General features: G+C 37.3%; 2 protein-coding genes across 2 annotated transcripts; one reads left to right on the plus strand and one right to left on the minus strand.

Annotated features, from left to right (window-relative positions):
- Positions 1-2,218: 2,218 nt before the first annotated feature.
- Positions 2,219-13,747, minus strand: LOC113675082 (adenosine receptor A2b). Its single transcript, XM_089192452.1, has 5 exons — positions 13,735-13,747; positions 13,027-13,161; positions 12,389-12,446; positions 7,870-7,983; positions 2,219-3,657 (listed from the first exon to the last, which is right to left on the minus strand). Exons 1-5 carry the CDS (start codon positions 13,745-13,747, stop codon positions 2,730-2,732), a joined length of 1,248 nt encoding a protein of 415 aa, XP_089048578.1. The 3' UTR covers positions 2,219-2,729.
- On the plus strand, positions 12,871-14,936 carry LOC113675075 (metalloproteinase inhibitor 2). The gene is made up of 2 exons (XM_027191608.2): positions 12,871-13,860; positions 14,271-14,936. Exons 1-2 carry the CDS (start codon positions 13,746-13,748, stop codon positions 14,699-14,701), a joined length of 546 nt encoding a protein of 181 aa, XP_027047409.2. The 5' UTR covers positions 12,871-13,745; the 3' UTR covers positions 14,702-14,936.
- Positions 14,937-15,140: the final 204 nt, after the last annotated feature.

Below are 15,140 nucleotides of genomic sequence, written 5' to 3' on the forward strand. Positions count from 1 at the left end.
AATGGCCATTGTCATTAAATAATAACAAATTTGCTGCTTTGGAGTGCACGTAATACACGCACGTTGTCAACCCGAGCTTTAAGAACTGTAGGTTAGGTGATAGAAATTCCATCTTTCTAGAAACTGGTCCACTACCGTAACTTGCTTCCGAAATGTTTTGTGGTTGCGCAATCTGGATAAAGAGTAATACTCAGTAATATTAAAAGATTAGTCTACAGACGTAGTGAGGGTGCCATTTTTGGATTTTGGACAAGCCTCATAATTGAATTACTACCGAAATTTTACGTCACTTATCAACGTGGCTAGGATGTCAGTGCAGAATTTTGTCACTGATCTAAGCGATTTTAGACCAAATTTATTTATATGGCTGTCTGGAGTTCTGAATTTTCGCTTCTTTGAGGTTTTGACTTTGGGGGAGCTTTGAGGCCGCAGTAACCTTCAATGCTGTATCCTTGAACCGCAGAGAGATTTTCACCACGTAACTCACGCTATGTTTCTCTCTGGAGAGACAATTATTCATGCAAGGCATATCAGTAGAGGCCATCTCCCGCTGACCTTAGGCAAGTTACGTAGAGGCTTTTACGTGTACGTATTATTGTAACGCACATGATGATGCGCGTATTGCGCCTAAAAAAAGATATACTGGGGTCATAATGTATCTGCCAGTGTAAGACGGTAAAACTGAAACGGAGAAAAATGTTCGGTAATGGGGTAACAGACAAAGGGATCCTTTAAAAATGAAGAGTAAAGTTCTTTTAAGCAGAGACTTCGGTTATGTAGGAAAACGAAAACAGACGATTCACTACCTTCACTCTTACTGCTTACATAATCAACATTAGTGTAGGTGATGTGACTAAAAAAAAATCCGTCTCAAATATGATTCACTTTTTCATTTTAACCAAAAATACAAGCGTTCTTTATGGCAAAAGCTGTAGCTGAAAGGCGGAAGTCGAATGATACTCCGCACGACTGAACTTTGATGCAAATCAATGTTCTAAGATGGAAATTTCTGATCAATTCCCCTGTATATGATAATTGTATTTCCGTTTTTCGTTTGCTAAAAGAAGACAGCAGATAATTGTTTAAAATCCCGTTCTCCATTGCCCAAATTGGAAATTTCAATCGGTCTTGAAAAAAACTGTAAAATGTTGACACATTTTCTTTTAAAATATTTCCGCACAAAGGAATGGTTGACATGTTTTCATATGGAAATGTTTGTCATCGGTTAGAGGGTCAGTTTCATTCGTAGAAGGTGACTTTAAGTTGTTTAATGTAAGAGAAGACACGAAAAACAAGTTCCATGCATGGTAATTGACAAAGACGCCGTTTCATTATTTTGCTTCTTTCGATTTTGTTCAAACGCCAATGAAACGCGACACACCAATTTTCTTCGACTAAATATCCTTAGGCTGAGGTCATTCGCAGCCTTTACAGGGCGTGAAATTAATTTTTTTTTTTATGGCTCCAAAATTCTTCAAGGTGGTAGCCAATTAAAAAAGCTGGTCGCCATTTTCAAAGACAAACAAAAACTTTTTTTAGCCGTTAGCGTTCTAGATAGACCCTCCAAAATTAAGTTAGGAAAAAGATCTTTAACGTGCTACAAATTGGACTCTATGATGGATAATACACAACGTTCAAGCTCACCTAAATCCAAGATGGCGTCTAGTCATCGATTTAGATGTATGTGCTGCGTGTTTTGGAAACAAACTTAACGGGGAAGTTTGCAGCGGCTTTATCTTTCTAAGGATATGATGAAGCATTCTAGTCGCCAATTTGGCGACTAATTTTCAGGATTTGGTCGCCAAAGTGAAAAATTTAGTCGCATTGGCGCCTGCATTAGGCGCAATTTCACGCCCTGCTTTACATAGTTCAGCCAAATAACTTTCGCTGAAAAACGGAGGAAGATAATAACATATACAGTCGATAGAAGATCCGAATTGAGCAGCATGACTAAGTGTATAATGAAGCACTCTGCTGCTTGTGATCCTCAGACGGAAATGTCAGTTTTTCAGGAAATAACTGAAAAGGAAGGGATTTCTCTCTATCAAAGTAAAAGTTTTGTTTCCTGTTGTTGCAGAACGCTTTTAGGTTTAGAAAAATCAAAATAAACTTTCGAACTCCGCCTTCATTCATCCTGATAAGATGTTCAACATATATATGTGTTATTTACCAAGATAGGGTAGCATTGCAATTAGCAGGGAAAATTTGAGCATCTGCATTGTTTTCAGTTCATTTAATTCTACAGTCTTCACACACAGATATTCCCAACCATGAAATAAGGAAAGCTGCTTGAGTGACAAGTCTAGTTAAAACTAAAAGGCTTCACTGATATGTTTTCAAACAAGGTTAAGTATTCAAAGATTATTTAAATATTCTATAATATACTTCTACAATATTACAACATTTACAATTACGATGGAAAAATTGATTGAAATCAGTTACATATATTTTTTCGTTATTATCAAAGATTGGCGAAAGTTTTACCACTGTACAATAATTACTTACATAAATTAAGGGAAATAGACCAGAATAAATAAATCATTAATTTTTGAGACTGATCTGTTCTTTACATTGAGTTCCGTATGGTTCCGTCATTTTGAGTTCCTTTTCTTTTGTCCGAAAGGTTTTAAAATGTTCGGGCGAGGTTGAAATGAAGAAGGAAGCTCTTCGATTTGTTTCTTGGAAAATTTCAGATCTTCTTGCGCCTGTGCATTGTATTTCTGAAGTTATCAGCATCTCTGTTCCATTTGAAATGAAGAGAGCTGTCTTTTGAAGCAACCACAGTGTGCAAGCTTGCTTATTTCCCGCTTAATGTCCTGTTTGAGTAATCCATAAACGAGAGGGTTGAACGCAGAGTTTGCAATCAGCAGTAATTGTTGCGCCTGTTCCACGTTTTTTGAAGGAGTTGGACAAAACGGCAAAAAATGGCACACGCCCTTAACAGCAGTTAGGGAGTAACAGAGAATGTAAAATGTTACCACAAAAACGATGAAAGCGATGGAGTTTCGAGCCCTGTTTCCTTGGCGCAAGGGCGGCGTGTTTTCAGTTCCTGTTGTGGTGGAGTCATTGTAGCGTAGCTGTTTCACAACTGCAGACCGCTCGCGGACATGTTTTCTGGCGATAAAAAGCAACTGTATCGTGGTTAGCAGCAAGCTTACCCAGGGAATGAGCTCAAAAACGATCGCCGCTACAAAGGTGAAGTACCTTATACCGTCTTTCGTTTGTATAAGAGTTAAAGGTACAAAACCGGCCACGAACGGTAGAATCCAGGCCATGCTGATGAACGCCAAAACACAGTTTTTTGACATGAAACTGGCATAAACAAAGGGTTTGACTATCGCCATGTAGCGGTCCAATGTCAACACGCATAGATTGGTCACAGATGCGTACAAGAATACCCACTGAAAGATGGCAAGCAAAATGTGATGGCACCCGTTCTCAACGTTAGGTAAACAGAAGTATAAACCAGGATACAAACTCAAGCTTACTCCAAGATCTGCCACGGACAAAGACAAAAGAAACCAATTGGTAATGCGCTGAAGGCGTGTTTTCGAAGCAATTAAAATGATGATGAAGATATTGCCTGTGAAAGCGAGGGCAGTCAGAAGCCAGCCCAGGACAGTAAACCATTGAGGTTTTCCTGAGTTGTCTATTATCCTGAACCCAAACAGAAAGGCAAAATTTGGTTAGTTCTTTGAGACAGGTGGCCCGGGCTTGTGTAGGAAATTAATTAAACCAGTCTTAATTATATGTCACTTAAAACGAAACCCATTTTTAAAGGATGGCTGAAACGCGTCAAACAAAAACAAAGCTAAATTAGCATGAAGCTCAATCGATCGATGATGGTCGCCAGAAATAAAAACCCTAGGGTCTCATCAGGAACCGCAAATTAGGCCCAAAAATTTTCATCAGACAACTATTGAAAAAAAAAGCTATGGATCGGAAAATCGCCGAGGCTGCGATTCAGTTAAACAGGGGACCGGGATAACGAGACCTTTAGGCTGGACAAGCGAAAAACGAAAACAGTAAACCGTTGTTTCGTGAACAAAACCGCAAAGAAGTTTCTTTAATTTGGAGCAAATACCAAGGACCGATGTTAAAACGGCTGTTTTTAGTCATTCAGATAGCGCAGCCAGAACTGCGAGGCAAACTGCTTGCCGTCTCATAACACTGATGCAAAAATCACACTTAAAAAGATGAAAAATAACGAGAATAGGGCTATACTCGAAAAAAAGTTCTTACTTCAGGTTTGTCAAGTTGGCCTGCTCGGTAACATTCAGCTGACGAGACATTCTATTCATCCGGTGAGGTTTAATAGTGTATCGATGTTGCTCAGACAGTGGAGGCTGTATCTTGAAATAGAATCGTAAAATATTAAGTGGTGCTATTTATTGCACTGTCTTTGAAATTATGGAGGCCAAACAAAGTGGGTGGCATGTGCGTCTCACATTTTAATTAAAACGCAATGCAATATTATTTCGGGTGTGTGAAAATTTGACTATTTGAACGTTGACTTACTTTGACTGATAATTTCCTTCTGTTGTTGGACATTCTATTAAAAATTTTTCATATTTGTTTGTGTTTTAAAGGTTAGTTAATATAGTAACCCGTATTCTTTTCCAATTTAGTTATAATAACTCGACATCAACATGGAAAAATATGAATATCAGATCCTGATCAAAGTTACCAACCAAGAATTAGTAATGTAACTAAAAATTATAGTTCCTATCTATCTTATCTAGCGTGCATTCTCCTCAATAGCTACAAAAACATCTGCTATACACTTGTCTATCATTATACAGAAGGTATTAAGTAGTAAAGCTTCGTGTAGTTTGACCTCTCCCTCCCAGCTAATATAAAAAGAAGATACAACTATCTTGCACTTGAAAAACACTGGTAATTAAAAATTTTAATTTTTCAATCATCTTGCTGTCATGTGAAATATGCTTATCGCGGGAAATTAATATTGCCTTCTATATTCTGTCACTTCTCATTTTGTGCCAACTCACCTTCCATCATTAATAACACTGATATGACACTTGACTCATGAGGAAAAAACCTTTTTCAATTTTCCTTTTCTGAGTTAATGAGACTGGCACAGGCTCTATTTTTCTGAGTTTTACTTACACCGTAACATAATGATTGAGTTTCTATTGCCAGAAAAAAAACCATAGATACTAAGAGCCCAAGCTGATTAATTTAAAAAAACACACAGTCCTATTTGTACCCACAGAATACTTTTTTCTCTCTATCCTTAATGTACGGTTAAATTTAAATTCGACCGAGTGTCTGATTATCATATCGTAAGATCCGCATTTTGAGGTAAAAAACTAACATTTAAGATGAGGAAATGATGTCATCTATCAGCCTGTTCCAGGCGCTTGGTCGGTGAAAGGGAGCGATTTTATAAACGGTACAATGGTAACGGAGGAGTGATAGCGACAGAGGTTTGGATCGAGACCCGACCCAAAACCTCCCCCGTTTTTTCACTTCTCCACCACTATCGAGTCGTGGATAACGACTTTGGATGCGTCCTTGAGCAAGAGTTAACTACGCCAAAATAGAAGCCTAGAAACTACTGCTGGAATTATATGCGACTTTGCCAGAAATGAATTCTTATCTGACATTTCTGAAGAAGCATATCTAAGGAGATGTTACTTAATGCGGAATTTTCCCATTCCCAGTTCCCTACTTTCCGTTTTCTATTTTCCGATCCTTATTTTCCGGTTCTACTTTTTCCGTTCCCTGTCCGCTGTGCCCATTTTCCGTTCCTGGTTTTCCATTCCCGATTTCCTTATCTATCCCTGATTCCCCATTCATCATTTCTCATTCCCTAATACCCATTCTCCTTTCGGCCACTTCGTTCCAAGACACTTCACTTCAAAACTACGTCACATTGTTCCACTGCGAAGTCTCATCTTACCACAAAAAAGTTTCATTCGCCAAAAACGATCTAAGAGAGTCGGACACAGAAATTTTCCGAATTATGACATTACAAGGAGCTTTATGTAAAAAAATTACGTAAGACCTTTATAGATAGTTCAGCATTTCAACTCCACACAACATCGGACAAGCACAGGTCCGAAAACACGTTACAGCTGCGTGTAGATGAATACGATGATCATTAAATAACTGTGAATATATGAAAAACATTTATGTATAATGCGGATAAAGACGTGAGTATGAAAGCGATCTTCGCAGTAATGAGCAGTACTTGAGCAACAGTGAAAATAAGGCCTGAAAAAAAAAAAAAAAATTCAGGTCTGTCTGGGATTCGAACCCCGGTGATACCGGTGCAGTTTTCTACCAACTGAGCTAACAAGCCAACTGGGAGCTGAGTTCTTTGGTTTCAAATACACCTGAATAAATACTACAGATAAAGACGTGATTATGAAAGCGATCTTTATGAACGCTTCTTGATTTTCAGTTATTTATTCATCACTTCACGGGTTTATTGCAGGCCTGAATTTTTCTGTTTTTGGTTTTTTTTTCAGGCCTTATTTTCACTACTGCTCAAGTAATGAAGTTCGCTCTCATATTCACATGATGATTAATATAATGCACGAGTAGGCAATTACAACACTCCGATTCTCTGATGAGTGTTAAAAGAAAATCCCTCTTCGAATTCTAGCAAGAAAGTTCGTAATATTAGAATTGGAACGATATCACTTCGTAGTGGAACGAGGTGACTGTATATCGAAACGATCTGACCGAAATTTGGAAGGAACTGACCTCGAATGAAAAGACCATGGAACTAAAGACTAAGTGACCGTAAATCCCTCATTTCAGAAACTATCCGAGGAAAGAAGAAAATTATTCCAGGGTCTAAGGATCGGATCAGCATTTACGCTACATTTTCAATTTTCAGGGACGTTGACGGCTAACGTCAACAGCTACGCCATGGCGATCTAAGGACCCTTTGAAACACGAATTCACTCTTCGCTCTTTCATTCGACGTCATGCAGTCATCTTTATAAAAAAAATTTCCAATCAATATGTAAAGAGAACGAGATACAATTGCGAAAAAAAAGCTGCGCACCTTGTTTCAGTTTGATGTAGTCAGTGCAGCGAACCCCACAAGATTTGCCAAAATTTACAACGCAAAGTACACAGTCGATTATTATTCTTCCTCTTCTTCAGTGAGTCGTTGTAATCCTCGTGATGAAAATCAACACCGACTGTCGCCCAAAGTACTGTATAATGTTTCCCGTACCGCGAAAAACTGTCTACATGAGAGAACATTAGTGAAGTTTCATCTCCGATGCGCCTAGTTTAAACTGAAGAATATCCAGAGATGGAACTCGAAAAAACCCAAACCATGTTCTTTTGTATAAGTAAATAAAATTTTAGCCTTCTCCGATGTGTATAGGGAATGAGGAAAAAATATCAGAGCGGTCAGTCGCAAAAGATCATTTTGAATAATTTCGATTTTGAACAGTACTCTTTAAAAGATAAATCTATTTCAATCTACTGTCGAACTTACCTAAAATTTGTGATTTTCGTGAGCTTTATCTAAGCTCCTCAGCCATGGCCAGACTGTTTAAAACTATCAACTTTGCACAAAGGCTCTGCGTGTTCAATCCGTCTCAAGCAATAAAACCGAATATTTAATATAAAAGAAAACATTCATATTTGCACAACAAAACGAGCAGATACAAACAATTTTTCAGTTTCTTTGTTTCTACATTATTTTGCTTCTCGAACTAAGACAGTAATAAAGAGTGCAAAAGCCGTTTCATTTCTTTGCCATGTTGATATGCTACATGCACGTTGAAATAAAATCCTCGCTTCATCGTGATATTCAATTATCCTTCTTATTTTAGCTGAAACATAATTCGCAATATATACCTTACAATATTTCTTGAATACCTGAAATTTTTAAGCCCATCCAGAGATTTTCTGGAACCGTAAAATCGCTTTTGTTTTCGTCTGCTACCGTTGAAATCCTTGCAAGTGGAAGTGATTAATGTTTCAGGTGCACTGCTGTTTTAAAAACAAAAAAACTTGATCACGCAAAGGGATCCGCTGCAAAAGGGTAAACTGCGTAGGATGAGTTTTGCTTTCGTAAATGTCTCATCACCAAAACGTGCTACAAAAGTAAATTCCTTTTTTTTACATGTAAGTTTTAATTTTTAAAACGCTAATTGATGATAATTTGCATATGTATACCGAGATCTAATAATAGCCAGCAGGGCTCTTGTCCAAGCCGATCAAACAGTTTACCATAACGCTCAGCCGAGGCCGAGCGCTATGGTAAAAAAACCTATTAGGCCTATTAATTTTTTACCTGCTCCATAATTGCTTTTTCCTGTCTCTGTTTCTTATTTCCCCCCCCCCCCTCCCCCCCAACCCTCCCAAAAAAAATTTAACAATCAAGCTAAAATACAGGAGTTGAATGAAAGCTGAAATCTGTGAAGAGAATCCAATCATAAAAGCCAAACTATTTTCTCAAAAGAGTGAAAAAAAGCAGTAACATACTTCTATAAAAGTGTTTTGTCTCACAAACGGTCACCCTTTCATTTCCGTCAGGGAGGATGAATCCAAGACTGCGGCAAATAAGTAAAATATTCATAGTTCGCTGCTTTCGTCTGTTTGTCAGAAAAGTGTATTTTCACTTAACAACTCATGGATTTTGACAGCTCTTATGCAATCGTCGCTTAAGTGATCTTGCAGTAGTAGTAATGAACTTATTTGTATTCAGATCACGAGCGTATTAAGACACATACCAATTTATCTGATAATCACTTAACCATCGATTAAGATCATTCATTTTTCAAGTTTTTGATGGTTTAGAAAAGAAATGGGCTCTATACATCTTGACAGTGATGATGTTCAGGGTATATACTACAATGACGACAGATCCTTAGAACAAAGTAAAAAAGAAAAAAACAAGAAAAATACAGGTGAAGAGTCGTAAGGTTGAGACATAAATTAATGCTGTTGTGTTCATGGAAAGTAAGCTACACTTTCGATAAAGAGAACAAGCTTCGTCAAAATGGTCATTTTTGTCGTTTATCAATTGTCGTTTATCGGAAAGAAAGTGAACTTATGGGTAAGCGTCACACGCCGAGAAATAAGCTGAAAAAAACAACGTTGAGATCACTATAAATCAACTGTTGAGAAAAATCTCAAAGCCATTACCCGTTATACCATTGTGCGTATAAATTACCCAGATCTGACAATACTGCATTTTTCAAATTGACTCTTCAGTATCACCGAAAACTTTCCTCTCATTTAATAGGTTCGTTCTCGTTTTTTTTTTGTTGTTGTTCATAAACTGACGTAAGTGTCCTGTGATTGAAATTTTTTTTCCTCAAATCAGGCATCGAATTGTCATTCAAAGAAAACGGCATTATGGAAGTCAATGTGGCCTGCTTTTTCTAAAAACAAAGTAAGATTTTTAAATATAAGAAAATAAGTCGCAGAGTTCAAGAACTAATGACGCTATTCGAGGCTTATCCGGTTTTTCAGCAGTGATAATTTTTTAAGAAATTTGAGCTGGTCTGGTCTAATATTTATTCCAACTTCCTGTTTTCTTCCTAAGGAAAGATGGAAAATGCTAATGATGAGATAAAAGATCATATCCTGTGGCCGGTAAATTTCAAGAGTTTTTTAGAACTTGCTTTAAAAAAGATTACGCACGGATGTAGCCCCTTTTTTTTAACAAAATAGACTTCAATACGATGGAAAATAGAGAACTATTTTTGTCGAAGATTCTGAATTTAAAGATCAAAGATTAAATACCTCAAAAGGTGATAAAATAAAAATTAAATAATTCAGTGTTATAAAGAGTACATTACTTGAAAAAAGAACGAAAAACGCTTGATACATATCGAGACACATGAAATATTTTGAGATGGCTTTCCGAAAAAAATTGCAATCAGAATATTGTCGAATCCCTTTTGAGTAGAAAAAACAATATTATTTGTTTTACAGGTGCTTGAAAAGGTAGCTTAGTGGAATGAACTTGAAAATGAACATCGCTACCGGCTTACTTATGACTGAATTCAGAACAATTTTTGTCCATTTTCAGAAAATCGCATGAGCTAATTACGCTCGTGCCGACGTATGCTTTTGGAAGCGGAAAGTAGTCGAAACACTTCAAAATAAAACCCTTTACTGTCGAAAGCTGTTCTCGAGTTGTTGCTGTTTGATTTATTTTAAGGAAAACTCACTTATGAACGAGGATAAAAACTTCAGAACTTACCAAGGACAAAGTCTGTAAATGCACCTTCCCTGATTTGTTTCATACAAATAAACGATGCCTCTAGTGTACAATACAATATCGAATCCTACAACTCATAGGCCCACGGGTTCATTAACGCAGGAAAGTGTGATGTCATAGCAGATATCATATCGCAAATCAAAGAAAATAAATAACTATAAAGGACGTGTGGTAAAGTATCAGACTAAAACGTTTTGATCTTGTCTCGCCACTGAAGATAAACTTAAACTTCCTCTCTAGACAAGAAAGGTTTGAATATGAAATTGTGTTGCAAATAGCACAGATCAAAAATGAAATACGTTGGTTTTGGAAGTCATTTTTAACTTTCGAACTATTGTTTGAGAGGAATCCAATTTTTGCTTGGATTTAGGTTAGTTACATGCTGTGCCGATTTGAACAATAAAAAATTTTAGACAATGAAGACTGATTAATACATTAAGTTGACATGTTTAGCAGAAATAATTAATATAACTTGTTTACTACCCAATATTATCATTCATTTAGAGATACATTCATTGGAAAATAACAAGAAACTCATGTAACGACACTAAAATGTTGAACGCTTGACATTAGAGCGGGTAAATACGATAATTTCTTTGAGAGACCCATTATAGTTTCTCCACCAGCAGTCACGGATTCAGTCCCCTTCTTGACTTCCGACAGTCTCCCATGAAACAATGAATTACACTCGACACGTTTCTATTGCGTTCGGTCCTTGCCTAAAATAATCTTGAGCCCCCGACGTGCTTAATTTTAGCTCTCAACCTTTATTTTTGCTTCCAATATTTAGTTTCCGTCATTCAGCGTAATCTTTCATCGTTCAACTTGAACAAACAACATCCATCTTTAGAAAGGATGAGAAAGAACTCAAAACTGAGACTCGAAATTTCAACATTTTCATCGCTCAGTCTTAAAAATAAACTCTTACTTTTCCACATGAAATTTCGAACATTTTTTTCGCTTTCGCAACCATGAACTCAGGAAATACTTCTTCTATGTAGGACCAGATGAAAGCTACTTACAGCAAAGCGAAAAAGATCAATAAAAACCTCTGTTGATACATGACCCAAATATTCAAGTAGATAAAGTAATATTGACGGAAACAATCCATAACTATATAACACCGTCACGTGCATGTAGGAAGACTTTTCTTTCTGAGTCAACAACATAGAAAACTAATAATCAAGATTGTTTAAACAGCGGATCTGAAAAATCTGCGTGCTGTAAATCTTTACCAAGGCGAGATAATCCATTTCCGTTGCTCTCTCATCCCGTGAATGCGATCCCGCTGACACCACACAACGTTGTCAAAAATTCGTCAACGGACCACTCCTTTGAAAAATCTTAACTGCGTCCCAGGTTTCGTCGGTCTGCTTGCAAACTAATTATTCTACTGGACCTGTTCAGTTCAAAACACTACACAGACTCAGCATGCAGGCTAAAGCTGCACAAGTTCGCATGGAGCCCCACTGTTGTGGTTATGTGAGGGGTACAAACTGTAATCCCGGGCCTAATGTGGAATTGTTCTAGCGGGCTATCTTCATTGAGGAGGCACCTATGTACACGAATAATTTTTCCGTCATGAGGTTTTCAATTGATTAAAAATTCTCCTGTTAATATTCAACAGACACCAGTGTAAAATCTAAGGACCAAAGCCGGACACAAGCGTTTAAGATCCAACACTAGTGTCTAAAATCGATCACTCATGTTTAAAAATCGAACAATGTCTAAAATAGGACACTAGCGTGCAAGTTTGGACTTTCGTGTCCGATTTTAGACACCAGTATCTGATTTTGAACACTACATCGCGCAGAATTGTGTGACACATCCGGGATATTTACGGGTGCAAGGGCGCTAAATTTAAAAGACCGAGACGACAAATGGCATGACACAATAAAAAAAATGGCCGCAATAGGTAAAGGTCCCCTTGCGTTTAATTTTTTCACAGCTTAAATATATAAAATATCGAAAGGGTTGCATACGGTTTTCAAAGAAAAGATTTTCATAATAAAATAACAGCTATTTACCACTGAGTGTCCGATTTTTGACAGTGGTGTCCGTTTGCCTTATTGCAGAATGATATGGATAAACTTTCCAAAGTACATACCGAAAAAAATTTTTCATATTTCTTTTTTTTTTTTCGTATTTGAACATTGCACATACCTACCAACGTCGTTGATACTCTGGTCCACATCATTTTTTGAGTAGGCTGAATTGACTCCTGCTCGAGCGACCGTCATAAAAAAAGAAAGAGGTTCACAATTCCATCTATGTTTTAAGTTATTTTCCACTTTGCAGAACTACCTTCAACTTTCATATAAGAACTCATTGTGAGAGACTGGTTCGCTGTAAACCCAATTAACGACAAATCAAGACAGCGAAAGAAGATAATAAAAACATCTTTTCCTTCGACGCGGCGATTTATGAAAAAAATATCGAATTTTGGTCTTTTAAACTTGTGCTTATACCATCTTTTTCCGGCTCCTTGGTCCGTCCCCTTGCAGGTGAGCTAAGCGATATTGTTTACATTTATTTTCAGGCGAATTCAAACGAGATATTTACCTCACCGCTGACGTCATAAGACTTTGACCCAGTCCACGCCCAGTCACTGGTTGTTAGTTAAGGGGACGGTAATAGATTGAAATGCTTTTGCCAAAATCGGACAGCGGACGAGCAAAAACTATACCTGATCACTGAGAGATATGGCTATTAAAAATTTTATTGCTAGATACTGATAGCTTAGCAATTGTGAAACAAAGCCCAGGTCCATAACAGGCAAAATAAACATTCAACCGCTTTACCTCGACCGATGGCAATCGTCCCAACTTTTCCCAGAGGACCACAGTACGTGTTTATACTGAGATCTAGATGTTTCTCAAGCTCCAATGGTCGTGCCGCGGTGTAATGTGTTCCAAGTATTATCCAATCTGAACGTGCTCACAGCTCATAGGCGTAGGACAGGCTAACAGTGCGTACAGGGTTATAGAATTGGTCATTATGAAACGGAAGTTTGCGAGTTGACGTATTTTGAACCGAAGTTATTTTTAAATTACGGGGAAAAGTAGGACAGGAAGTCGTTTAGCAGTTATCCGTGTTTACGTCGAAATCGTAGACTAAGTGATATTCAATGTTGCAATAACTCATCAATTTTTTCTGTTTACTGGAAATGGCGAACAGAAAAAAAATTTAATATCGTGCCGTTTTCTTTCATTTGTTAAAATTCTTACGAATGACAATAATTGCACCAGCTGAAAACTGGGGCAATGTCTGTTATTTTAATAAAGATTTAATTAATTTAATTGGAAGATTATAGGAGGCGGAAGTGGATGTCTTTCTAACTGCTGGAGTAAACATGACCTCTTCTTCCGCTTTGATGGAGCGAAACGATTTATTGACATCCACAGTAAGTGTATAAATAGAGACAGCGTAGTCCAGAAACAAGCAAAGCCGAAGGAACTAAGCGAAGAAGAGTCCTGTGTAAGACCTGTAGGGAATCCCTGGACGGATACAAGGACAAAACATGTCATTTGCAATCTCTATCGGTTTTATATTTTGTTTCAGCTTTATAACTGCCAGCCAGAGCTGTATGTGCCGGTTTAGAGGACTGCGAAAAGACTTTTGTGCCGCTGCCATCGGTAAGCAATTGCAGTGCAAAAACATGGCTACTATATTAGTTCAATTTTGGTTGGGTGAAGTTCTTGGTCACAATTCAAAGAAAGGCGTAAGAGATTTTTCAATATATTTTATGTTTTGTTTTTTTCCTCTTAGCAAACACATTAGTAATGTATTTATATTTAAAATTTTATTGTTATCGACATATGTAAAAAATATAGAATTATAGATTCCATTGTAAATAGATTTTAGCCCTTGAAATAAAGATATAAGCTTGTTTGTTATTATCATCTATATCACTAATTAATTATCACTAATATTTTTTTTTTGCATTTGTTCCACAATATGCACTAGCCACCCTCGTGTTTAAGTTTAAGAGCTCATGTTCTTTTCAAAATTCAGGAATATGATTTCTTTCAATTTTTTTAAACAGTCATGAAAGCCAAGGTTACTTCCAACGCTACAAATGCCATCCATGTCCAGTCTGATAATGACACATTCAGCCTTTATTCTTCTTCTCAAGTCTACAATCTGAAAATTGTTGAAGTTTTCAAGGGTAAAGAACAACTTAATCAGCTGGCAGGATTCACGCCATCTATCAGAGGCGAGAGCCCAGTGTATACAGTTGAGCTGCACACCCCTCCTCGGTTTATTTCATGCAGCTTCCTGCTCCGCGAAGGTCAGGAGTATCTCCTGTCAGGCAGACTAGACAACAACAAGTTAAGTTCCGAATTTTGCGATATCCGTCTGGAGTGGGGTGATATCACGCCAAGGCAGGAATATGGTGTTAGGGTAAAATACGCCGAGGACTGTTATGATGGAGAAATTAGAGTCCATAACCAGTTTCAAGACCAATGGCCGTAATTTGTATCGCGATTCATAATTTCTGTTCGTACTGAAGTGCTAGAATCGTATTTTTTTAACTGTTGTTGTGTGCAAAATTTAAAAATTAGGCCAGTGAATTGTCAAGGTCTAGTTTTATTAACCAAGTTGAAAACTTGTACCTTCTTTATTGCGTAAATTGCTACTAAATAGTTGTATATAAAGTAGACTTCACTATTTGCATTAATAAATTGTATAAAATTTCTTACACCTTCTCGTAACGTTGTCGTGTTGTTTGTTCGTTTGATCTTTCCATCTGAGTTGACTGATCTGTTTTCTTTAAAGCCTTTGAAAATCGTTACCAAAAATACAGGTCAAAATCTGCGAGGACTGGCGTTTAACGGTTATTTCACTTAACATGTTTTGGGTGATTTCAACTAGGAGGTTTCTGCCGCTCTCTGGTTTCGAAATTTGCGCCTTG

The sequence above is a fragment of the Pocillopora damicornis genome, chromosome 13, assembly GCF_964200805.1.
Source record: "Pocillopora damicornis chromosome 13, jaPocDami1.2, whole genome shotgun sequence".
Taxonomy (NCBI): domain Eukaryota; kingdom Metazoa; phylum Cnidaria; class Anthozoa; order Scleractinia; family Pocilloporidae; genus Pocillopora; species Pocillopora damicornis.